This window comes from Somniosus microcephalus, chromosome 14, assembly GCF_052327205.1.
Source record: "Somniosus microcephalus isolate GS21.2 chromosome 14, FLI_Smic_1.0, whole genome shotgun sequence".
NCBI lineage: Eukaryota > Metazoa > Chordata > Chondrichthyes > Squaliformes > Somniosidae > Somniosus > Somniosus microcephalus.
Window position 1 is genome coordinate 34,449,440 of NC_141000.1, and position 25,861 is coordinate 34,475,300.

At 44.3% G+C, this 25,861-nt stretch overlaps 1 protein-coding gene across 1 annotated transcript in view; it reads left to right on the forward strand.

Annotated features, from left to right (window-relative positions):
- The window catches only part of cpb2 (carboxypeptidase B2 (plasma)), a 42,194-nt gene extending 16,639 nt beyond the window's left edge, over positions 1 to 25,555 (forward strand). Inside the window, exons 7-10 of the mRNA XM_086007390.1 lie at positions 5,285 to 5,375; positions 11,750 to 11,952; positions 12,070 to 12,154; positions 24,106 to 25,555. Coding sequence (XP_085863516.1) covers positions 5,285 to 5,375; positions 11,750 to 11,952; positions 12,070 to 12,154; positions 24,106 to 24,290 — 564 coding nt within the window. The 3' untranslated portion in view covers positions 24,291 to 25,555. The remainder of the gene's footprint in view (positions 1 to 5,284; positions 5,376 to 11,749; positions 11,953 to 12,069; positions 12,155 to 24,105) is intronic.
- The last annotated feature ends 306 nt before the right edge of the window (positions 25,556 to 25,861 follow it).

Consider the following 25,861-nt stretch of genomic DNA (forward strand, 5'->3'; position numbering starts at 1 on the left):
AAGCGATGCGTCAGACTTTGCCTTAGCTGCGACCCTCAATCAGGCTGGGAGACCTGTGGCCTTCTTCTCCCGAACCCTTCAGGGACCTGAAATCAGGCACTCTTCTGTCGAGAAGGAGGCACAGGCTATAGTGGAGGCAGTGCGGCACTGGAGACACTACCTAGCCGGCAAACGTTTCACCCTGCTCACCGACCAGCGGTCGGTGGCTTTCATGTTTAATAACAAACAAAGGGGGAAAATCAAGAATGACAAAATACTCAGGTGGAGGATCGAACTATCCACGTTCGACTATGATATTATGTACAGGCCGGGAGCCCTTAATGAACCCCCAGACGCCCTATCGCGGGGAATGTGTGCCAGCATTCATACGGACAAATTACAGGGTCTCCACAACGACCTCTGTCACCCAGCAGTCACCCGACTATACCATTTTATAAAGTCCCGCAATCTGCCCCACTCCATCGAGGAGGTCAGGGCAATGACCAGAGCCTGCCGCATCTGTGCGGAATGCAAGCCTCGTTTCTACAGGCCTGACCGTGCACACCTTATCAAAGCCACACGGCCATTCGAGCGCCTAAGTCTGGACTTTAAGGGACCCCTTCCCTCTGCCGACCGTAACGTATACTTCCTCAATATCATTGATGAATATTCCCGCTTCCCCTTCGCCATTCCCTGCCCAGACATGACCAGTGCCACGGTCATCAAGTGTCTCTGTAATCTATTCTGCATGTTTGGCATGCCGAACTACATACACAGCGATAGGGGGACGTCATTCATGAGTGACGAGCTGCGCTAGTTCTTGCTCTCGAAGGGGATAGCCACTAGCAGAACCACTAGCTACAACCCCCGGGGTAATGGGCAAGTGGAACGGGAGAATGCTACCGTTTGGAAGGCTGTCACGTTAGCCTTAAAGTCAAAAGGCCTTCCGACCTCCCGCTGGCAGGAAGTCCTCCCAGACGTGCTCCACTCCATAAGGTCTCTGTTATGTACTGCCACTAACGCTACCCCTCACGAAAAGATGTTCGTTTTCCCCCGGAAATCCACCTCGGGCATATCTCTACCCGCGTGGCTGATGTCTCCGGGGACAGTACTATTGCGGAAGCACGTGAGAGGCCATAAAACGGACCCCCTTGTGGAAAAGGTACAGCTCCTCCATGCAAACCCTCAGTACGCCTATATCGAATACTCTGACGGGCGAGAGGACACTGTTTCCATAAAAGAACTCGCTCCCTCGGGGAGCGGAGAGAACGATGGGAGACTACCCGATGAAGACCTACACTACAAGGAGACAGGACGCCCAGAGGTATCAATACCCAACTTTAACCTGGAGGACACTGCAGATAACCTGGAAGACACTGCGGAGGCCCGGACAGTGGAGGAACCAGAATCCACTCCCCTAGAGGCACCCCAACCGGCTTTGCGCCGATCACTGAGAACTGCAAAACCTCCTGACAGACTCACTTATACCAACTTTTAAGAAACATCACCCCGATGGACTAAATCTATAGAAGGGGTGAATGTAATGAAATCTGTTTGTCTTGGTCCTGTATTCATTTTGCACTCATGTATATTACCCTCCCCCACTGTGTATAGTTTCACTTCCTCTTTCCCGACTAACCTGGGAGGTTCCAGGTCTTGGCTCTTGGCTCCGCCCCTGACTTCTCTTACATAAAGATCCCAGGATCTGTATGACTCATTCCTGTGAACCAGTCGGCGTGTTGAGATGTTAGCTCTGATCTTAGTGATTAAAAGCCAACTTGTTTAAGTCTATAACTTCTAGTTTTGTGGTTATTGAAGACCCATCAGAGATATTACATCTAGTTCCCTCGTCTAGATCATTATTGTGAATAGCTGGGGTCCTAGGACCCATCCCTGCGGTACCCCACTAGTCAGTGCCTACCACTCGGAAAAAGACCCGTTTATTCCAACTCTTTGCTTCCTGTCTGCCAACCAGTTCTCTATCCAAGTCAGTACCTTGCCCCCAATCCCATGTGCCTTAACTTTACACGCTAATCTCTTATTTATTGGTTCACATGTTAACATTACACTTATGTGATAGCTACATTTGAAGAAACCGTGTGGAGAGAAAAAAGTGATTTTAAAAAACGTTTTGTCTGGTAATTGTGTAATCTGAAGCCCATTTACATTCCTGATATGGGCAGGGGTGGGGTTGGGGGGTAATTAGACCTACCAGTGAATGGAGAGTGAAAAAGTGGAGTTAGAGAGAAAATAAAAGAGGGATCAGAGGAAATCCCACATTAAAGAGAAAAAAGTGGAGGAATCATCAAGAAAGAACCACAACAAGAAGTTAAATAGGTTCAAATCAAAATTTACAGATTTACTAATTGTTTGTTTTGTTAAATGTATTTCAGGAATACTTATCAGAACAATTAACTCCTGAAAAAATAATGAATAAAGCTCAGGTTCCGTTTGAAGGTTGGAATAACAAGGAATCGTAGTGGGTCCCACCTTGGCAAGGGCACTGCTTGCCATTGCCCACTGACTGCATGGCTCCAGTCACTCACAGTGCAGCACTGGTGGTGCTGGATGTGGAAAAAAAATCTGCAGCCTTTAAGAGGAAAAAAAAACGAGATGAAGTACATTTCAGGAAATCATTAGGAACATAGGAACTTGAGCAGTCCACTCTACCCCTCAAGCCTGTTCCACAATTCAGTTAGATCATGGCTGATAAAAAAAACTTGGATTTATATAGCGCCTTCCACAACATCAGGACATTCCAAAAACGCTTCACAACCAAATGAAGCACTTTTGAAGTGTAGTCACTGCCGTAATGTAGGACATAATGTTGTAAGGAGTTGATCTGCATCTTAATTCCATTTACCCGCCTTAGCTCCATATACCATTTTGAAAATGCAGCAGTTACAAAATTTGCCCCTCCCTTATCTCTACTCCCCAAAATGGTCGGCAAATCAAGCAAAAAATTCAGTACAAGTAACATCTATTTTTTTTACATGTTTGTCTGACTCCCTCAGTACTGCACTGGTGTGTCAGCCTAGATTTTGTGCTCAAGTCCCTGGAGTGGGACTCTGAACTGACAACCTTCTGACTCAGAAGTGAGAGTGCTATCAACTGTGCCATGGCTGACACATGGCAGTAAAAATAAATCAAAAAAGAGAATGTCCAAATCTTGCCTAAAATACTCCACAAATTCCTTGCGGCATAGTTTTAGCAACTACCAGATATACTGGCACCTTGAAATTTTAGTGTACTGTCTGAGGTCTAAAAGGAATGATGGAGCATACCTTTTTCAAATTTTGTCTCGGGATATAGGCAACACGGGCAAGACCGCATTTACTGCGTTTACCTAGTTAACCCGAGGTGTTGCTGGGCCTTCTTCTTGAACTACTACAGTCTTTATGGTGATGGTGCTTCCACAATGGCGTTAGGTAGGGAATTCTACGTTATTAACCCAGTGACACTGAAGGAATGGTCTGGATCATTGTCGAAAGGTACAAAGGGTTATTAAGAGTCAAGTACATAGTGTGAGCTTGGATTTAATTCAATGTCATGGTAGGATTTGAACTTACAACCTCTAGGTTGCTAGCCCAATATCATAACCACTAGACTACCATACCCTGTGAGATAGAGATGGCAGCTTCTATATTGTTCGGGTAGATTCTGTTGAGAATATTGTGCATAGTAAATGTCATAACACACCCCAGTGCATCCTCGTGCTAACAACTGGAGCATGAGGGGCAGGAAACATGTATCTTGTCCTCTAACCACAACCGCCCCACCCCCCCATGGATTTTGAAATATATATTCACACACCTCTTGTTCTCTATAACAAAGTAATCTAATCAATATGAGATTTGTACTCAAGATTGCCTCAAAATGGTAACGCCTAACAAACTAACAATTAAAAAGCAAGATACTGCGGATGCTGGAAATCTGTAATAAAAACAGAAAATGCTAGAAATACTCAGCAGATCAGGCAGCATCTGTGGAGAGAAAAACAGTTAATGTTTCAGGTCGATGACCTTTCGTCAGAACTGGAAAAGGTTAGAGATGTAACAGGTTTTAGTAAATACAGAGGCAGGGAAAGGGGGGAGGGGAGGAAAGAACAAAAGGGAAGGTCTGTGATCGAGCGGAAGGCAGGAGAGATTAAATGACAAAAGGGATGATGGTGCAAGGCGAAATGGGATGGTAATAGGACAAGAAAAGGATTTCCAGCATCTGTATTTTGCTTTTATAAAGAAACAAACGATGGGACTAGAGGAGGTGTAAATGGGAATATCAGAATCATCAGCAACAGCTACCATCTGGAAAAAATGGGGGCAGAGGTTATGATCTGAAATTGTTGAACTCAATGTTGCGTCCAGAAAGCAGTAAAGTGCCTAAGAGAAAGATGAGGTGTTGTTCCTCAAGCTTACATTGAGCTTCATTGGAACAGTGTAGTAAGTTTAGGACAGAGAGGTCAGAGTGGGAGTGATCTGGAGAATTAAAATGACAGGTGACCGGAAGCTCGGGGTCATGATTGTGGACTGAATCGAGATGTTCCGCAAAGCGGTCACCCAATCTGCGTTTGGTCGCCAACAATTCACTTCCCTAATGATAAACATACAATAGATGTACTAAACAGAGGCAGTACTTGGAATTTTGGTCAAATTGTTGAAAGACCCTGCTGTGACCAATTCTTAGTTATGGTGATTGTGATCTGCCTTCAGTCCCTCAACTGCATCTTAGTGTAATAAGGCTTCACTACTCACTTACACGATACTGGATATCCTTCTCTGTCAATGAATCCACAGGTATTCAGTTTTAACAAAAAAAAGGCCTTGTGAAAATGCTGCCAGTGGCACCCACTCCACATTTCTTCCAGGGGATACCTAGCCTGCGCAGCTTGCTTTTGGGTTTGGCTTAGTATAACTAAAGACCCAACAAAGAAATTGCAGGGTTCCTCTCTGACATAGACCGCATCCTTCCCGACAGCCATGGGATGTGATCCCATGTGCTCTCCCAAGCTGCATCAATCTGCGTCGAAAAGAATTCAGTCGGAATCTTCTCCAACTTTGGAGTGGCGAGACTCCTGTGTCTGTAAATACAGGTGCTGAAATAAAACAGGGCTGAAAAGCAGATAAGCAAGACTATAACACTGTAAAAGGTACTAGGAATATACATATCAATTTCTAATCATAGTTAGAATAGGCAGTGTCCCATTTAAATCAAAATCCCCCAGCTTGGAATTTCGCATTAGTCACTGGATTATAACTCCAAGGTATTCAAATACAAAAACAAAAATGTTTTGCATTGAATATTTCAGGATCGCTTCTGGAGGAAGAACCTTTCCAACCATAATAGGGGTCGATGCGTAGGAACCGACCTAAACCGCAACTGGGATGTAAGCTGGTGTGGTGAGCTGTTTAAACATTTCAAAGCACAAAGCTTAAACCATAGTGTTTGTTCTCATTTTCACTTTGGGTGAATCGTCTCCACCTTGATAAAAATTATGCTAACAATTCCATCACTAGTTTTCATAACTCCATGAAGTCTGTTTCTGGTGTGTATGAATTCTGGCACTTTCAGTGAGACCACTATCCGTGGTAAGTGAGACGATTTGCCACATGGTCATTTATCACCAATGGTAAGTGAAGCCATTCAGTCCAAACGCGCCAGAGCAATAGATGGCAATCTAGTCAGAAAGATCCAGGTAGTCCAAATTCACTGAGCTGGAGGTTGACTTTACCATTGATGAGGATTTGAAGAGGCAGCTCTCCATCTCTGGAACAACTATCAATTCATTAGTTGGCAGAGCATCCCAAAAAACACGAGAAGAGGCTGCAGACTGCTGAAAGCAATTTTTTGAAAAAAATAACTTGGCTGGAGATATGAAAATGGTTTCATCATCGTATAAAGAGAGTGTTGAAACACCAGTCTTGCACTGTAAACAGAAGATGATGCTTAATTGGAAGCTATAATGTAACGGGCAATTGATGTTGGTGCTAACGTCAGGGATGGTGACCATAGAGAGGGACTGCTTGGGTCAGGACTGAAGTCTAAATAAAGCTATATTTTGTCTGATGGGAGACTCTCAGCACTGAGCCAAAAATCTCTTTGATGCGGTCTTGTTTGGGCAGTCCCTTGAGCAGCTTTGCTTGGGTTTCTTGGACCGACACTGTCACTGTCAATGCTGATGAATCAGTGGCCTGAAGCTCATGCCCAAGTCCATTGGTATAGCCACTGATGTGGTCCAACGACAGCTAACTTGATCAGCATGGATATGTTGGCTGAAGTTTTAGTCTGTGCCAGTCCAGGGTCAACTCCAGAGTTGGGTGATCAAAGTTGGAGAAGATTGAGTGAAGCTCTGAGCCACAAAGAGAAGAAATTGCAGCAACAGCAGAAATAAATAGTAAGAGAGAAGAAAATATTGACAGAGGAAGATAGAGAAAAGGAAAGTAAAATACTGAGAGGAAGAAGATTGAGGAAAAACATAACATAGAAAGTTATCACAGAATTAAACAGTAGGAGGAGAGCCCAAACCAAATGCTGACAGAAGAAAGAATTATTGGGAAATAGAGACAGAAATAAGTACTGAGAGAAAAATTAATTATAATATTGATAAACAGAAAAACAGAAGGAAAAGGCAAGAAGTGAAGGAAGAGTAAGAAAAATTGAAACTGAAGTAGAGGAGAGAGAGTTGGCAGACTTACCCCGAACCACTGGGTGGATGTGAAAGGCTTTGAGAACTTTCTGGTGGTGGCTTGTCCAAAAATGTTAGATTATGGTAAATCTTGGCCTAAAACAAGTTTGAGAAGGAGCATGGATGGGCATGAATATGAATAATGATGGCCTGATACGCACATTTGTAGGAGTCTTTCTCCAAAGAACAAATCTCCGACAATGCAGCACTCCCTCAGTATCTTCTTCTTCTTCTTAGGCAGTCCCTCGGAACCGAGGATGACTTGCTTCCACATTAAAAATGAGTTCGCAGGTGACTGATTAGTCCAATGCGGGATCTACAGTCTCTGTCACAGGTGGGGCAGACGGTGGTTGAAGGGGTGGGTGGGTGGGGTGCTTGGGTTGACGTGCGCTCCTTGCGCTTGGCTTCCGCTTTCTCCCGGCGAAGAGACTCGAAGTGTTCGGCGCCTTCCCGGATGCTTCTCCTCCACTTTGTGTGATCTTGGGCCAGGGATTCCCAGGTGTCATAGAGTCATAGAGTCATAGAGTCATAGAGTTTTACAGCACAGAAAGAGGCCCTTCGGCCCATCGTGTCTGCGCCGCCCATCCCTCCCTGTCCAGTCTAATCCCATTTTCCAGCATTTGGTCCATAGCCTTGTATGCAATGGCATTTCAAGTGCTCATCCAAATGCTTCTTGAATGTTGTGAGGGTTCCTGCCTCTACCACCCTTTCAGGCAGTGAGTTCCAGCTTCCAACCACCCTCTGGGTGAAAAAGTTCCTCCTCAAATCCCCCCTAAATCTCCTGCCCCTTACCCTGAATCTGTGCCCCCTTGTTATTGACCCCCCTACTAAGGGGAAAAGTTCCTCTTTATCTACCCTATCTATGCCCCTCATCATTTTGTACACCTCAATCAGGTCCCCCCTCAGCCTTCTTTGCTCCAAGGAAAACAACCCCAGCCTGTCCAGTCTCTCTTCATAGCTGAGGCGCTCCATCCCAGGTAACATCCTGGTGAATCTTCTCTGTACCCTCTCCAAAGCAATCACATCCTTCCTATAGTGAGGCGACCAGAACTGCACACAGTACTCCAGCTGTGGCCTCACCAGCGTTTTGTACAGCTCCATCATAACCTCCCTGCTCTTATATTCTATGCCTCTGCTAATGAAGGCAAGTATCCCATAAGCCTTTTTAACCACCTTATCTACCTGTTCCGCTGCCTTCAGGGAATTATGTACATGTACACCAAGGTCCCTCTGACCCTCTGTACTTCCTAGGGTCCTACCACTCATTGTGTATTCCCTTGCCTTATTTGTCCGTCCAAAATGCATCACCTCGCACTTTTCCGGGTTAAATTCCATTTGCCACTTTTCCGCCCATCTGACCAACCCGTTAATATTGTCCTGTAGCCTGAGGCTTTCCTCCTCGCAATTTACCACCCCACCAATTTTCGTGTCATCCGCGAACTTACTGATCATACCCTTTACATTCTCATCCAAATCATTAATGTAGATCACAAACAGCAAGGGACCCAGCACCGATCCCTGAGGTACCCCACTGGACACAGGCTTCCAGTCACAAAAGCAACCTTCGACCATCACCCTCTGCCTCCTGCCACTCAGCCAGTTTAGGATCCAACGCGCCAAGGCCCCCTGGATCCCATGGGCTCTTACCTTCTTGACCAGTCTCCTATGTGGGACCTTGTCAAAAGCTTTACTGAAGTCCATGTAAACCACATCCACAGCATTTCCCTCATCCACACACCTAGTCACCCCCTCGAAAAATTCAATCAGATTGGTCAGACATGATTTACCCTTGACAAAGCCATGTTGACTATCCCCGATTAATCCTTGCCTCTCCAAGTGGAGACTAATTTTGTCCCTCAGAATTTTTTCCAATAATTTCCCTACCACAGATGTTAGGCTCACTGGCCTGTAATTCCCTGGTTTATCCCTGCTACCCTTCTTGAATAATGGTACTACATTAGCTGTTCTCCAGTCCTCTGGTACATCCCCTGTGGCCAGAGAGGTTCTGAAAATTTGTGTCAGAGCCCCTGCAATCTCCTCCTTTGCCTCACACAACAGCCTGGGATACATCTCGTCCGGGCCTGGGGATTTATCCACTTTTTGGCCTGCTAAAACCGCTAGTACCTCCTCCCTCTCGATGCTAATATGTTCAAGTATGTCACAGTCTGATGTAAGCCCCCAAAGTGTGGACTGAGTGATATACACAGTCGACAACACTGGCTTGTTGTAAGAAAGACAGACCCAATAATTGAAGTAAAAACGGTTTATTCAGGCCTGGGGAGCTATGGCTCTTGCGTCCCAACACAAGGCTCCAACTCCACCGAATCTCTTGAGGTTCACACAGTTATACAAAAATTAAGGCCCTGCCCTAAAGGCGGGGATAAGCTTATTAACATATACAGAATTATAGTTAAATTGTAATTATAAAACCATGACATTCCATTCTTCCAGTCGCTTACAAATCTCACATTTCGTTATCAGTTGGTCTTGTTACTTTCTCATGACCCGGGCCTCAATTTTATTACTTTACGATCGTCCATTTGCTGTTGTCAGATGGCTTGGTCTTTCTAAGTATTTCTCTGAGATAGTAGATCTTTCCAAAGCGGGCACTCCGCAGACTTTCTGTCTCTCTCTCTTGAATTATTTCTACAGAGCAAAAACACTTTAGTTAGTTAAAAGAATAGAACCCTATTGAGCTTCACACTTAACAAACCCTTAAGTGCAAGGGTGTCGACTCGCGTGGCCGAACCCATATATCTCTCCCTCTTTCTAAGGGGTGGTTTTGACAGTTTTAATCTCTCCGCAGTTAACCCATAGTCCTGTTTAAACCTTATCTGGGTTTATACAATTTTTACAGACTTCTATTGTTCAACTCAGAGCACAAATTAACCTATTCCCTCCATTTTATATATTGGTGTTATAGATGAATCCTGGTTTGTTTTACCTTATTAAATCCAATTTTTAATATCTTACTTCACAGTCCCCTTGCCCGACTTCTATATCTACATCGTCTTTCTCCATAGTGAACACTGAGGCAAAAAATTCATTCAAAACCCCACCTACTTCATCTGGCTCTACACACAGCTTGCCACTTTGGTCCCTAATGGGCCCTACCCTTTCCCTGGTTATCCTCTTGCCCTTAATATACTTATAAAACATCTTAGGATTTTCCTTTATTTTGCTCACCAGTGTTATTTCATGGCCCCTCCTCGCCCTCCTAATTTCCTTTTTAAGTATGCCCCTGCACCTCCTATACTCCTCTAGGGCTTCCACCGTCTTTTGTCTTTTGTAACTGCCAAAAGCCCCCCTTTTTTTCCTAATGCATTTTTGTATATCCTTTGTCATCCAAGGTTCCCTTTGCTTGTTGGTCCCACCCTTGACCTTTACAGGAACATGTTGGTGTTGTACTCTCTCTATTTCCCTTCTGAAAGCCTCCCACTGTTTTGATGTGGATTTTCCTATAAGTAGCTGCTCCCAGTCCACTTTTGCCAGATCTTGTCTTATCTTATTAAAATCGGCCTTCCCCCAATTTAGAACCCTGATTTCCGGGCCGTCTTTGTCTTTTTCCATGACCACCTTAAATCTCACCGAATTGTGGTCACTATCGCCAAAATGCTCTCCTACAGACACTTCCACCACCTGCCCGGCTACATTCCCTAGGATTAGGTCCAGTACCGCCCCCTCTCTTGTAGGACTTTCTACATGTTGGCTCAAAAAGCTTTCCTGGATGCACTTTAAGAATTCTGCTCCCTCCAAGCCTTTCACACTCTGACTATCCCAATTTATATTGGGGAAGTTGAAATCCCCCACTATTACTACCCTATTATTTTCACACTTTTCTGATATCTGCCTGCATATCTGTTCCTCTGTCGGTGGGGATGTTACACTTTTTCAAGGAGGCTTTGAGGGTGTCCTTGAAGCGCTTCCTCTGCCCACCTGGGGCTCTCTTGCCGTGCCGGAGCTCCGAGTAGAGCGCTTGTTTCGGAAGTCTCGTATCGTGCATGCGGAAAATGTGACCCGTCCATCGGAGCTGATCGAGCGTGGTCAAAGCTTCGATGCTGGGGATGTTGGCCTGAGCGAGAACATTGACGTTGGTGCACCTATCCTGCCAATGGATTTTCAGAATATTGCAGAGGCAGCGTTGGTGGTACCTCTCCAGTGCTTTGAGGTGCCTGCTGTACATGGTCCATGTCTCTGAGGCATATAGCAGGGCGGGTATCACTACTGCTCTGTAGACCATGAGCTTAGTGCCGGGTTTGAGGTTCTGGTCTTCAAACACTCTCTTCCTCAGGCGACGAAGGCTGCACTGGCACACTGAAGGCGGTGTTGGACTTTGTCATCGACGTCTGCCCTTGTTAATAGTAGGCTCCCGAGGTCTGGAAAGTGGTCCACATTGTCCAAGGCCTTGTTGTGGATTTTGATAATCGGGGTGCAGTACTTTGTGGCGGGGCCAGCTTGGTAGAGGACCTTTGTCTTACGGATGTTTAGTGTAAGGCCCATGCTCTCGTACGCTTCGGTGAAGGTGTTGACGATGGTTTGGAGTTCGATCTCCGAGTGAGCGCAGATGCAAGCGTCGTCTGCATACTGTAATTCGACGACAGAGGATGGGACAACCATGTATCTGGACTGGAGGCGACAGCGGTTGAACAGTTTCCCATTTGTTCTGTAAATTAGCTTCACTCCACCCTCAGTAAGCTCCCTCAGTATGGCACTGAAATGTCACCATAAAAAAATGTTCACCATAAGTCTTTTGGCTGGCACATGAGCGATGCCACTGGGCGCCTGCGAACGATGCCACTGGGCAAATTAACTCCTGCAAATTGACCCACTGTTTTCATGAAAATAAAACAAACACAAGAATTTCCTATTAAAACTCTACTATATGATAAATAGTAGCAGATGTCTGCCGCTGATTTAAGATAGTACAGTAATCCAAACTGTTAGAGGGTTCAGGAAAAGAACATAAACAATACAAGCTTCACTTTTGATGGCATAGAGAAGTATCCACTGTTCTCCATTTATAAGTGTGTTTGGTGAGAATTTAACAGTTAGTCTGTATGCTCATTTTGGTTATTCTCCTGTGTACAGATCACGGATCATCAAACAACCCATGCAGCGAAACATACTGCGGACGTTACCCTGAGTCTGAACCAGAGGTGAAAGCTGTAGCTACCTTCATCAGACAGAGATCTAATCACATCAAGTGCTATATCTCAATACATTCGTACTCTCAAATGGTTATGTTTCCATATTCCTACAAAATGTCTAGGTCTAAGGATCATGATGAGTTGGTAAGAGATTACTCAAATATTCATGTAAATTTGCATACATGTGTGTACATGAGCCAGCAGCCATATTACGTAAAAGTGTGCGGGTGAACTAACACCCATAATCTCTCTGTTCTTTAGAATTATGTAGCGTGGAAGGCAGTCACTGCTCTAAGGTCTGTGCATGGGACCAGCTACAATTATGGAAACTCGGCAAAAATAATCTGTGAGTATGGCTATTACATTTTTAAAGTTAGATAGATCACATATTGAGGAGAGCAGTTCACACAGCAGATATTATGGCAGTTAGATGATTAAGAATTCTTCTTTGAGGTATTAAATGGATTTCCTTAACACATAGAATGATACAGCACAGAAGGAGGCCATTCAGCTCATCATGCCTGTGCCAGCTCTTTGGTAGAGCTATCCAATTAATCTCACTCCCCTGCTCCTTCACCATAGTCTTGTAATATTTTTCCCTTCAAGTATTTATCCAATTCTCTTTTTAAAGTTACTATTGAATCTGCTTCCACCACCCCTTCTGTCAGTGGATTCCATTTCATAACAACTCGCTGTGTAAAACAATATTTCCTCATGTCGCCTCTGGTTCTTTTGCCAATCACCTTAGAACACACAGCTTTTAATCACAGCAACTTTAATCATTATAATTTACAACAAAACACCATGCATGTTATAATGCACGGTCAGATATGAATGTAGTCCCGAGGTGGTTTGATGACAAAATGTACACTTATACTAGTGGAGAGCGGCACATCAAGTTTCAAAGCTGAAGTGCCTTACTCAGGTTATTCCACTTAATACCCAACTTTGGACATTGATTGAGATCTTTGGAGATCTTTGGTATCCCTGTTAAAATTGATAGTGACCATGCACAAGGAAACTTAGCGGGGGAAGCTGTATAAATCTCTAATGGAATGAATCTTGTCACAGTAAATCTCTCACTCCCTTACTGAGAGTTGTAAAATGAGTTATTGGTACTGGACATTTTATTAACATCTGGTCTAAATCATTACTTTATCACAGAGCAAACAGAGCAAAATTATTGATCATCTAAATGACAAACGACAGAAAAACATAACACTTTTAGTAATTAATTCTATCAATAACCCTAGAAATACTAAAGTTCAGAAGATTTTCAATCGATCTCCAGTCATTGAAAAAAATCTGGAAATTATTTATTGCTTGAAGCTGCTGTAATGTATTATTACAGCAAAACTTTAAATTCAAGCGCTAGTTTGGCAGAAGCTTGCAAGTTTTCTAATGGAAGAATTAATCTGCCAGACTGCAGCCTTACTATCAGGAGTGGTGCCAAGCAACGTTCCCTGTAAGCTGCGCTTTCTTCTGCATGGCCGGTTTCTTTTAATGCATGGTCCCTTTAAATTTCTGCGCATGCGTGGTATTTACAACGTAAAAGCCGGTTAGCGGCCTGCGCGGGACCTTTGAGACTACTGCAAGGCCGCGCACACCTTAGCAAGAACATTAGTGCCAAGTAACTAGCGGCATAGTCAGTGGTGATGTCATGTAGCCAGTCTTGTCAGAGAATCACCTGCAATGCCTTCTCTTCCCTCTCTCGCACCATTGCCTCTGGAGTTTCCCAAGGATCTATTTTTGGCCCCCTCCTATTTCTCATCTACATGCTGTCCCTCGGCGACATCATCCGAAAACACAGTGTCAGTTTCCACATGTACGCTGATGACACCCAGCTCTACCCCACCACCACTTCTGTCAACTCCTCCACTGTCACTGATTTGTCACAATGGTCACCAAGATGAGCTCCCACCCATATATCCGCTCCATCACCAAGACTGCTTATTTCCACCTCCGTAACATCGCGCGACTCCGCACCTGCCTCAGCTAATCTGCTGCTGAAACCCTCCTCCATGCCTTTGTTAACTCTAGACTTGACTATTCCAATGCCCTTCTGACCAGCCTCCCATCTTCCACACTACATAAACTTGAGCTCATCCAAAACTCTGCTGCCCGCGTCCTAACTCGCATCAAGTCCCGTTCACTCATCACCTCTGTGCTTGCTGACCTACATTGGCTCCCGGTCTGACAACGCCTCAATTTAAAAATTCTCTTCCTTGTTTTCAAATCCTTCCATGGCCTCGCCCCTCCCTATCCCTGTAGCCTCCTCCAGGTCTACAAGCCTTTGAGATCTCTGCACTCCTCCAATTCTGGCCTCTTGTGCATCCCTGATTTTAATTGCTCCACCATTGGCAGCTGTGCCTTTAGCTGCCTAGGCCCTAAGCTCTGGCATTCCCTCCCGAAACCTCTCCGCCTCTCTCCTCCTTTAAGATGCACCTTAAACCTACTTCTTTCTCCAAGCTTTTTGATCATCTGTCCTAATATCTCCTTATGTGGCTTGGTGTCAATTTTTGTCTGACTACGCTCCTGTGAAGCACCTTGGGACATTTTACTATGTTAAAGGTGCTATATAAATGTAAGCTGTTGTTGACTGCGGTCAGTGGTGATGTCGTGTAGTTAACTGCAGTCAGTGGTGATGTCGTGTAGTTAACTGCAGTCAGTGGTGATGTGTAGTTAACTGCAGTCAGTGGTGGTGTCGTGTAGTTAACTGCAGTCAATGGTGATGTTGTGTAGTTAACTGCAGTCAGTGGTGTAACATTTGCATATTGATTTATCATTGGCCCGCAGGCATCTGTAAGGAATACCTATTATATTCACATGTGATCACGTGCTGAGTTGTCATTGGCCTGCAGGCATCTGTAAGGACTGCTATTGTTTAGAAGACCCAGGGATCCTGACTCCATTTTGTCCACACGGTGCTGTACTGATATGAGAAAGCACAGACCTGATGCTTCATTAAAAGAGTTTAAACTGTAATACTCTGTTGTCCTGCAATTTATTATTTTTGTACAAAGTGTGCAAAACAAGCCATGGTGTCAGAACAGGGATTTGAAATGGACATCGTTGGAGCTCCCTTACCTCGAATGAATTGGGAATCTTTGAACTTACATAGAAAATGGTGCAAGTTCAAGCAACACGTGGAATTAATGTTCTCGGGTCCGTTGAAAAGAAAAGGAGAGGAAGAAAAATGCAGCTACCTACTCCTGTGGATCGAAGAAAAAGGGAGACACATTTTTAACACATGGTCTCTCACCGCAGATGAAGCAAAGGTACTGAAAAGTTATTTTGACCGTTTTGAAGCATATGTGATGCCCAAGACAAATACGATATTCGCTAGGTACAAGTTTCAGGAGAAAGTACAAGGAGCTAGTGAGTCATTTGAACAGTTCGTGACTGAGTTAAAACTGCTGGTAAAAGACTGTGGCCTACAAATTCAGTTGCGTTTGCGCCCACTTATTGGCTATAAAGTGGTTTGCGCCTGAAGTTTTTTATCGCCCGAAATTCAGATGGACCCTAACACCGGCGTTAGCCGGTAGCGCCGCGCCGGCACCGATGACGTCATCGGTGTGCGCAGCGCCCCGGTTGCAATGCTATTCCGGCCCGATGGCCAAATTCAGTTGCGGCTGCCTCGCCCGTGGCAGCCGCAAACAGCGTTTGTGAAACGGGGTCTTGCAGCTCCGAAAGGCCGGCGCATAAAGGTGGAGCGGCGGCCGGCCGCTTTCCCGGCGGCCGCCTGCCCGCACCTCCCTCCCCGGACTCCTGCACCACCCCCCCGCGGCATTGATGTCTGAGTCCCGCGAGCCCGGCACTTCTCCGTGGTGCCGGGCTCATTTGCCGGGGGAATCCACCGGTGATCTGACGGCTGCAGGCAGCTCCTCCTTAAGAGAAGGAGGAGGCCTGCAGTACCCCAGCCTGCCGCACCGCATCGGGTGCCGCAGCGGGAGCTGGACGCCTGAAAGTGACATTCATCGCCCCTAGCGAGGCGGCCAAACCCTGCAATAGCGCCCGCCGCCGTCTTGGCCCGTCGCAACTGAATTTTAGGCGGGCGCTACGGGAATCCTGGCGAGCGCAAAATTTCGGGCGCAAAAGACCTGGCGGGGCCATACCGAATTTCTAGGCCTGTGTATATGCAGATAAAGATGAGATGGTCAGAGACCGCATCGTGTTTGGAATACATTCAGCTAAAGTGAGAGAGAAACTTTTGAATGTTGGGTCCGGGCTAACGCTGGACAAAGCTATAGACATAGCTAGATCACACGAGATAGCCCAAGCATAGTTGAAAACCATAACCAGCGCCACGAGCAGCTCGAGTGAACAGATAGTGCACGCAGTTAATAGATACACACCAAAGAACACTGCCCAGAGAGCGTGTTTCAGAACAGAAAGAACAGCGAGAGTTCTAAAAATGGGCGACACAGATATAAAACGCTTCAAAAACTGTGGATATTGTGGAAACAACTGGCATGGAGAAAAGAAGTACTGCCCTGCCAAAGGAAGGCAATGTACTAAATGTGGTAAACGGAACCACTTTGCTAAAGTTTGCAAGACTGTTTTCTGAAAAGCAGTACACACAGTGAGTGACAGCCAAATGCCAGATAGTGAGCCAAATGCAGAGGGACTGTTTATTGATTCTGTGTCACAGAAAAAACAGATTTCAGAGACTGAGCAAGCTTTTGCCGATATTGAGATAGGAAAACAGGGCAAAGAGCTTAAGTTTAAACTAGACACTGGATCTCAGGTTAATGTAATTCCTCTGAGTGAGTATCACAGCTTGAAGGATGAGTGTGAGCTACAGCCCACCTCACGCAGACTGACCGGCTATGGGGGTGAGCAGCTCAATGTAAAAGGCACATGCGTGATGAGATGCAAGTACAAAGAAAGCGACATGATGTTAGATTTTTACATTATTGACACTCAAACACCTCCAGTGCTAGGTCTAAAGGCATGTTTAGACATGGACCTCATCAAGCTAGTACTATCATTGACAGCACCAGTTGATAAGCAGACAGTCATGGAGGAGTTTGCTGACGTCTTCAAAGGAATCGGACTATTCCCAGGTGAATGCACTATTCACCTTGACCCAGCAGCAACCCCTGTGGTTTGCCCACTGAGAAGGATACCCCTTGCTCTGCATAGTCGCCTGAAGGAGGAGCTGCAGAGCATGGAGAATACAGAAATCATCATCCGGGAAACAGAACCGACAGAGTGGGTCAACGCGTTAGTAGCGGTTGAGAAACCACGTACAGGCAAGCTGAGTCTGTCTCGACCCCAGAGATTTGAACAAGGCTATCAAACGCCCTCACTACCCTCTACCAACGCTAGATGACATAACACCCAAGCTAGTGGGAGCATGTTACTTCAGTGTAATGGACGCACGATCAGGATACTGGACTATCAAGCTCACGGAAGAGTCATCTAAGCTAACAACGTTCAACACACCATTTGGATGCTACCGATTTCTGCGTTTACCATTTGGTCTTATCTCAGCTCAGGATGAATTCCACCAGAAGATCGACGAAACCTATGAAGGCCTCGACGGAGTAGTCTTAATCGTAGACGACATCCTCATCTATGGCAGGAATAGAGAGGAACATGACAGGAACCTCCATGCGATGCTACAAAGATCACGGGAGAAAGGTATCCGGCTCAACCCCGAGAAAAGCATAATCGGATCCACCGAGATCAGTTATTTCGGGCATCGCCTCTCAACTGATGGCATTAAGCCGGATCCAGAGAAAATCTCCGCCATCAAGAAGATGGAGCCGCCGAAGAACCGTGCAGAGCTAGAGACAGTACTAGGCATGGTTAACTACTTAGCCAAATTTGCCCCGAGCCTCTCCGAAATCAACGCACCCATGCGTCAGTTGCTCAAACAATCCAATGAGTTCCTGTGGGACAAACAGCATGACACAGCATTTCAGAAAATGAAAGACCTAATCACCAGAGAACCAGGACCAGTTCTTGCCTACTTCGACCCCAACAAAGAGCTCCGACTACAAGTGGACGCGTCAAAGTACGGACTAGGCGCAGTATTACTGCAAGAAGGAAAGCCCATCGGCTACGCTTCCAGATCTCTCTCAGACAGTGAAATCAACTATGCTCAAATCGAGAAAGAGCTATATGCAATTCTGTTTGGATGTAAGCGTTTCCACCAATACGTCTATGGCCGACAAGTCATTGTGGAATCCGACCACAAGCCCCTCGAGTCAATCATGAGGAAACCACTAGCCGCAGCCCCACCAAGGCTACAGAGAATGATCCTTCAGCTACAGAAGTATGACTTCACAATCATTCACCATCCAGGCAAAGACATTCCTGTCGCAGACACGCTCTCCAGAAAGTCTCTTGGCTACCAGGACAGCAGCCTGAGTGAAGGCATGGATGTGCAGTTGCACATGGTGTACAACAGCTTACCTGTGAGTGACTCAAAACTGAAGGAGATCCGAGCAGGAACAGAGAAAGATGCACAGCTCACACTGCTGAGCAAAGTCATACATGAAGGATGGCGTGAGGAAATGCCCTCAGAGCATATCTGAATTCTGGAACCACAGATACGAACTGTCACAAATCAACAGAATCGTCTTCAAAGGGGAGAAAATCATCATTCCTACCAGTCTCAGAGAAGAGATGTTGACAAAAATTCATGCTGGACATATGGGCATGGAAAAATGCAAACAAAGAGCACGTGAAATTATGTTTTGGCCCGGAATGTGCAAACACATTGAGGACATTGTCGGAAAATGTTCCATTTGTCTAGAACACCGCCCATCAAATGTCAAAGAGCCCATGATACCTCACCGTGTCCCAGACAGGCCCTGGCAGGTCGTCAGCTGCAAGCAAGTGCATGCAAAACGTGTACAGAGACAGCAACACCAAAAGAGATACTATGACAGGTCAGCTAGACTACTGCCGCCGCTGCACAATGGAGAATCCGTCAGAATCCAGGAGCATGACTACTGAAGCCTGCAGTCGTCATCCAGCCAGCTGACACTGAGCGATCGTATCACGTCCGCACCCCAGGACAGGTGTACCGCCGCAATCGCAGGCACCTCCTGAACACCAAGGAACAACACCGTCATTCCGACGAGCGGTCAAGCCTAGAGTTATCCTTGACTTGTGAACTGTCAAAGGGTGTAGGCAGATCGCTGCCCTAAAAAAAACTGTACAATGTTATTGAAACGTTGAGATGTTTTCAGCGCTAGTTAAATGCTGAGTTTACTAATATGTTTATGCTACCGAGAACATTAGGTAGAAGAAAGGTTTAAAAGTATTGCATAACATTTTTCTTTTTAAAAGGGGATGTAACATTTGCATATTGATTTATCATTGGCCCGCAGGCATCTGTAAGGAATACCTATTATATTCACATGTGATCACATGCTGAGTTGTCATTGGCCTGCAGGCATCTGTAAGGACTGCTATTGTTTAGAAGACCCAGGGATCCTGACTCCATTTTGTCCATACGGTGCTGTACTGATATGAGTAAGCACAGACCTGATGCTTCATTAAAAGAGTTTAAACTGTAATACTCTGTTGTCCTGCAATTTATTATTTTTATACAAAGTGTGCAAAAGAAGACAAGTGGTGATGTCGTGTAGTTAACTGCGGCCAGTGGTGATGATGTGTAGTTAACTGCAGTCAGTGGTGGTGTTGTGTAGTTAACTGCAGTCAGTGGTGATGTCACATAGCCAGCAGCAGTCACAGTTGATGTCATGTTGCTAGTTGCACAGTCAGTGGTGATGTCATATAGTTAGAAAAAAGGAAAATAATTGCATTTATATAACCCTTTCACGACCTCAGGATGTCACAAAACATTTCACATCCAATTAAGTACTTACTTAAGTGTAGTCACCCTTGTAATGTAGGAAAAGCAGCAGCCAATCTGCACACAGCAAGGTCCCACAAACACTAATGAGATAAATGACCTGATAATCTGTTTTTAGTGAGGTTGGTTGAGGGATAAATATTGGCCAGGACACCAGGGAGAACGTAAGAACATAAGAAGTAGGAGCAGGAGTAGGCCATACGGCCCCTCGGGCCTGCTCCACCATTCAATAGGATCGTGGCTGATCCGAACCTAGACTCACGTCCACTTCCCTGCCCTCTCCCGTAACCCCTAATTCCCTTATCTGCTAGGAAACTCTCTATCTCTGTTTTAAATCTCTGAACCGCCTCGAGCAAGTATATCTTTTCTTAAATATGGAAACCAAAACTGCCCGCAGTATTCCAAGTGTGGCCTCACCAATACCCTGTATAACTGCAGCAAGACTTCCCTGTTTTTATACTCCATCCCCCTTTCAATAAAAGCCAAGATTCCATTGGCCTTCCTGATCACCTGCATACTAACTTTTTGTGTTTCATGCACCAGGACCCCCAGATCCCTTTGTACTGTAGCACTTTGCAATTTCTCTCCATTTAGATAATAGCTTGCTCTTTCATTTTTTCTGCCAAAGTGCATAACCTCACACTTTCCAATATTATATTCCATCTGCCAAATCTCTGCCCACTCACTTAGCCTGTCTATGTCCTTTTGCAGGTTTTTTATGTCCTCCTCACTCACTGCTTTCCCTTCCATCTTTGTATCGTCGGCAAACTTGGATATGTTGCACTCGGTCCCTTCCTCCAAATCATTAATATAGATTGTAAAGAGTTGGGGTCCCAGCACTGACCCCTGTGGAACACCACTAGTTACTGATTGCCAGCCCAAGAACGAACCATTTATCCCAACTCTTTGTTTTCTGTTAGATAGCCAATCTTCCACCCATGCCAGTATATTACCCCCAATCCCATGATTTTTTATCTTGATCAGTAATCTTTTGTGTGGCACCTTGTCAAATGCCTTTTGGAAGTCCAAATACACTACATCCACTGGTTCCCCTTTATCCACCCTGTATGTTACGTCCTCAAAGAATTCGAGCAAATTTGTCAAACATGACTTCCCCTTCATAAAACCATGCTGACTCTGTCCTATTAAATTATGTTTATCCAAATGCTCTGTTACTGTTTCCTTAATAATGGACTCCAACATTTTACCAACCACAGATGTTAGGCTAACTGGTCTATAGTTTCCAGCCTTTTGTCTACTTCCCTTCTTAAATAAAGGTGTTACAGTAGCAGTTTTCCAATCTGCCGGGACCTTTTCTGAGTCCAGGGAGTTTTGGAAAATAATCACCAATGCATCCACAATCCCTACCGCTACTTCTCTCAAGACCCTAGGGTGTAGGCCATCAGGTCCGGGGGATTTATCCGCCTTAAGTCCCATTATTTTACCAAGTACCATCTCCTTAGTGATTTTAATCGTGTTTAGCTCCTCCCCACCCCCCCACCCCCCATTGCCCCCTGTTTGTCCAGTGTTGGGATATTTTTAGTGTCCTCTACTGTAAAGACTGATACAAAATATTTGTTCAGTGTCTTTGCCATCTCCATGTTCCCCACCACTAATTTCCCGGTCCCATCCTCTAAGGGACCAACGTTCACTTTAGCCACCCTTTTTCTTTTTATATAGCTGTAGAAACTCTTGCTATCTGGTTTTTATATTTTTTGCTAGTTTACTTTCATAATCTATCTTCCCTTTCTTAATTAATCTTTTAGTTCTTCTTTGCTGGCTTTTAAATGCTTCCCAATCTTCTATCCTCCCACTAGATTTGGCTACTTTATATGCCCTTGTTTTCAGTCGGATACTATCCTTTATTACTTTACTAAGCCACGGATGGCTGTCTTTTCTTTTACTCTCCTTTTTCCTCAGTCTTGAAAGATGTGAAATATCTCCTTGAACTCTGCTCTTCTTTGAATAGTGTCATGGGATCTTTTTTGTTCACCTGAAAGGGTAAACCTAGCTAGTTGTGCAGTCAATATTGATGTCATGTAGTTAGTTACAGTGTCAGTGTGATGTCATGTAGTTAGCTGAACTGTCAGTGAATATGTCACACAACCAGTGGCAATCAGTGGTGATGCCACATAGCTAGTTGCAGTCAGTAGTGATGTCATGTAGTAAGTTATGCCGTGTAGTTAACTGCAGTCAGTGGTGATTTCGTGTAGTTAACTGCAGTCCGTGGTGATGTCGAGTAGTTAACTGCACGGTCAGTGGTGATGTCACATAGCCTGCAACACTTTTAATGGTGATGCCATGTAGTTAGCTGCATAGTCAGTGTTGATGTTATGTATTGCTAATTAGACTGTGTGGTGTCAATATATTTTGGTTGTGGCAGAATTGGTTAGTAGTAGATTATGAAATAGTGAGGGCAGAGTTTCCCTAGATATACTGACTAATGTTTAGACCACTGATCATTTTTGTGTTGGTGTTGTCGCCTATCTCTCCTCTAATTCCTTTGCCCCATCCAGTATTGCTGCTTTATTCCTACCTTGTAATTCTTAGTTTTCTGGCTTGAAAATATCATAGCTTCCATCCTTTCCTTCTGACAGCAAATGCATTGGTGAACTTAACTGAGGGCGGGCTAGCCCAGAATATTCTGCTTTGTGAAACTGGTCTACTCCCTATAGCTGGATACAAATGCAGTCTAACTTTTACAGGAATTCCTACATTTGTACAATAGGTGAAATCACTACAATCACTTTTTCTCTGCCAATTTTTTCCCCTCCAATCCTTTCCTGAAGACATTATTCGTGCACAAAACTTTACAATGAATATCAGCGTCCTATTAGGAAGATAGGAACAGGAGTAGGCCATTTAGCCCCTCGAGCCTGTTCTACCATTCAATGAGATCATGGCTGATTTGTATCCTAATTCCATCCACCTGCCTTGGCTCCATATCGTTTAATACCCTTGGCGAGCAAAAATCTATCGATCTCAGATTTAAAATTATTAATTGAGCTGGCAACTACTGCTTTTTGTGGGAGTTCCACACTTCTACCACCTTATGCATTAAGAAGTGCTTCCTAACTTTTCTCCTGAATGGCCTGGATCTGATTTTAAGGTTATGTCCCCATGTCCTAGACTCTCCCATCAGCAGGAAAAGTTTCTATATAAATTACTTTCAAAATACTTAAAAACCTCAATCAAATCACCCCTTAACCTTCTATATTCCATGGAATACAAGGCTAGTTTATGTAATCTCTCCTCATAATCTAACCCTTGGAGTCCTGGTAACATTCTGGTGAATCTGCATTCCACTCCTTCCAAGGCCAACATATCCTTTCTAAGTTGCAGTGCCCAAAACTGTACGAAGCACTCCAGATGTGGTCTAACCAGGGCTTTGTATAATTGTAGCAAAACTTCCTGCCTTTTATATTTTAGCCCTCTAAGATACCTTTAGCCTTTTTGATTATTTTTTGTACCTGACTACTACATTTTTGTGATCTGTGTACTTGGACCCCTAAATCTCTTTGGACCTCCACTGTTCCTAGCTTTTCACCATTAAAAAAGTCAGAGCTATCCTTTTTGGTCCAAAATGGATGACCTCATACTTACCTGCATTAAAATCCATCTGCCACAGTTTTGTCCACTGACTTAATCTATGAATGTCTCTTTATAATTTTATGCTCCTGTCGACACTACTTACTATGCCACCAATCTGTGTGTCAACGGCAAACTTGGATATATGGCTCTTTATTATGTTATCTAAGTCATTAATAAATATAGTGAATAGTTGAGGCCCCAGCATAGAATATTGTGGGACACCACTAGTCACTTCCTTCCAATTCGAGTACATACCCATTATCCCTACTCTCTGTCTTCTACCGCCTAAGCAATCTCCTAACCAGGTCAATAATTTGCCTTCAGTTCCATGAGCTTTAATTTTAGCTAACAGTCATTTATGTGGAACCTTATTGAATGCCTCTGGAAGTCCATATAAACTACATCCATAGACATTCCCCTGTCTACTACTTCAGTTGCTTCCTCAAAAGATTCAAATAGGTTCGTTAGACATGACCTACCTGTTACAAATCCATGTTAGCTCTCATGGATTTGTGTGATAGAGGGAGTCACAGACAATCCAAATACTCACCTGAAGTCCACACACCTGCACTTCCAGCAGAGGTCACTGGACAGCAAAGAGGCGCTGGAATACAAACCAATCTTTCCACATCCCTAACTCTGCAGCAGAGGTCAACTGTAATGCCTCCACTGCTGCCGTACCTGAGCTCAGTTGATTCAATACAGACCGGGAAATCAAACCTGGGATCTGTATGGCTCAGTAACTTGCTGGATGAATTCATTGACCTGTCAGATGATCCTCTATTGGGGACAGTTAATAAGAAATGACGGCTAGCATACCAACATTGTATTTCCAAAATGATTTCTAAATCTCTTTCTCACTATTGTTACAGATTTATCTAGTGGATGTTCAGATGACTGGGCTTATGACTTGGGCATCAAATATTCATTTACCTTGGAACTTCAAGATACTGGGAAATATGGCTTTTTACTTCCACCTTACCTAATAAAACCGGCTTGTGAAGAAGCTACAGCTGCTGTGATCGAAATTCTATACCATACCATCCAAAACATTTGAACAGTTACCTCTTTGCTCAGGAGTATCAATGGAAAGGTTTAGTTGCAACTACTCTCTGCTCTTATGCACAATAGTGCATTACCATTTTGGTAGTTTAGCTTACAGTCTACACCTGATAATTCAAAGTCGGTTTTGCATCAAAAAAACGGAATTATCCAATTATTTGAATTTGGCAACATATATAACACAATGTGGAAATTTAGTGCTTAAAAATGTGAATTAAGTGACTTTGAGTTAAGAATATACTGTATCTAGTTTAGAAGAATGTTTTAAATATAAAACTGTATTATACACATAGGTTTACTGCATGAAAAACAATGTGAATTGTGCCAAATGAAATAGGAAAAGCCTAAAATTAATATCTGGAGTATATTATACAATAGACTAATCATGGAGGCCTAATTTTTTTTTAAAATTGGGATCTTGGCAGGAAGTGATTTTATGCATACACAGCAGGATATGATGTGGTTGAGTCTCCACCTAGCAGGCCAGTAATCAGTGAAATTGATAGGTCTACTGGGCAAACCCCTTGACAGGGAAGAAGTTGGAGGTATGGCCCTCAACTTCCTGTCCTCAGAAGCAACAAATTGAAAGGAAAATGCATATTTATGGTCAGTTGGGTAAGATTTAAAAAGAAAGACTTGCATTTATTTAGCGTCTTTCACGACCACCGTACGTCCCAAAGCACTTTACAGCCAATTAAGTACATTTTGAAGTGGAGTCACTGTTGTAATGTGGGAAACGTGGCAGCCAATTTGCGCACTGCAAGGTCCCACAAACAGCAACATAATAATAACCAGATAATCTGTTTTTGTTCTGTTGGTTGAGGGATAAATATTAGCCAGGACACCAGGGATAACTCCCCTGCACTTCTTCGAAATAGTGCCATGGGATCTTTTACGTCCACCTGAGAGAGTAGACGGGGCCTCGGTTTTAATGTAGGCCTGGAATGGGACTTGAACCCACAACCTTCTGACTCAGAGGCGAGGGTGCTACCAACTGAACCACAGCTGACAGTTTAGGGCTGTTTTCCTTGAGGGGAGCCGACCAGGCTCAGAGTAAGCCTTGGTCTGATTCAGTGATAGGACTGACCAAAAGAAAGTGTTACCAAGACAGCTAACTGGGACAACAGGGCATATTTTCTATTATTTTCTTAATTATCAAGGAGGAACTAAAGTTAAGCTGAAATAAGGGGAGCTTTTCTATAGCTGTTACTCTATACGTCCACTTACTGACTGTAAAATAAAGCAGCTTAATGATTCATATCTGGCCTTGTTTTATTAAAGTGTTAATCAGTGCACCTTTCAGAAGTTTGGAAAAATGCACTTGGCATGTGCAAGAATCAAGACATTCAATTCAAGCAAGTATTTGGGGGGGGGGGGTCTCACAGTTGTATCCCCAGGTTATGCTATTGTACATCTAGATATTAGGCAGCGAAGGTAAACTCTTGACCATAAGGGTCCACTTATGGGAGAGACTGGTGACACTGAACCCAAGAGAGTATCTTAGGCAGACCCAAAATTTATAACAGTTTGTTATTGGAAAAGTGTTGAGGGAGTTTTAAAAAGTCT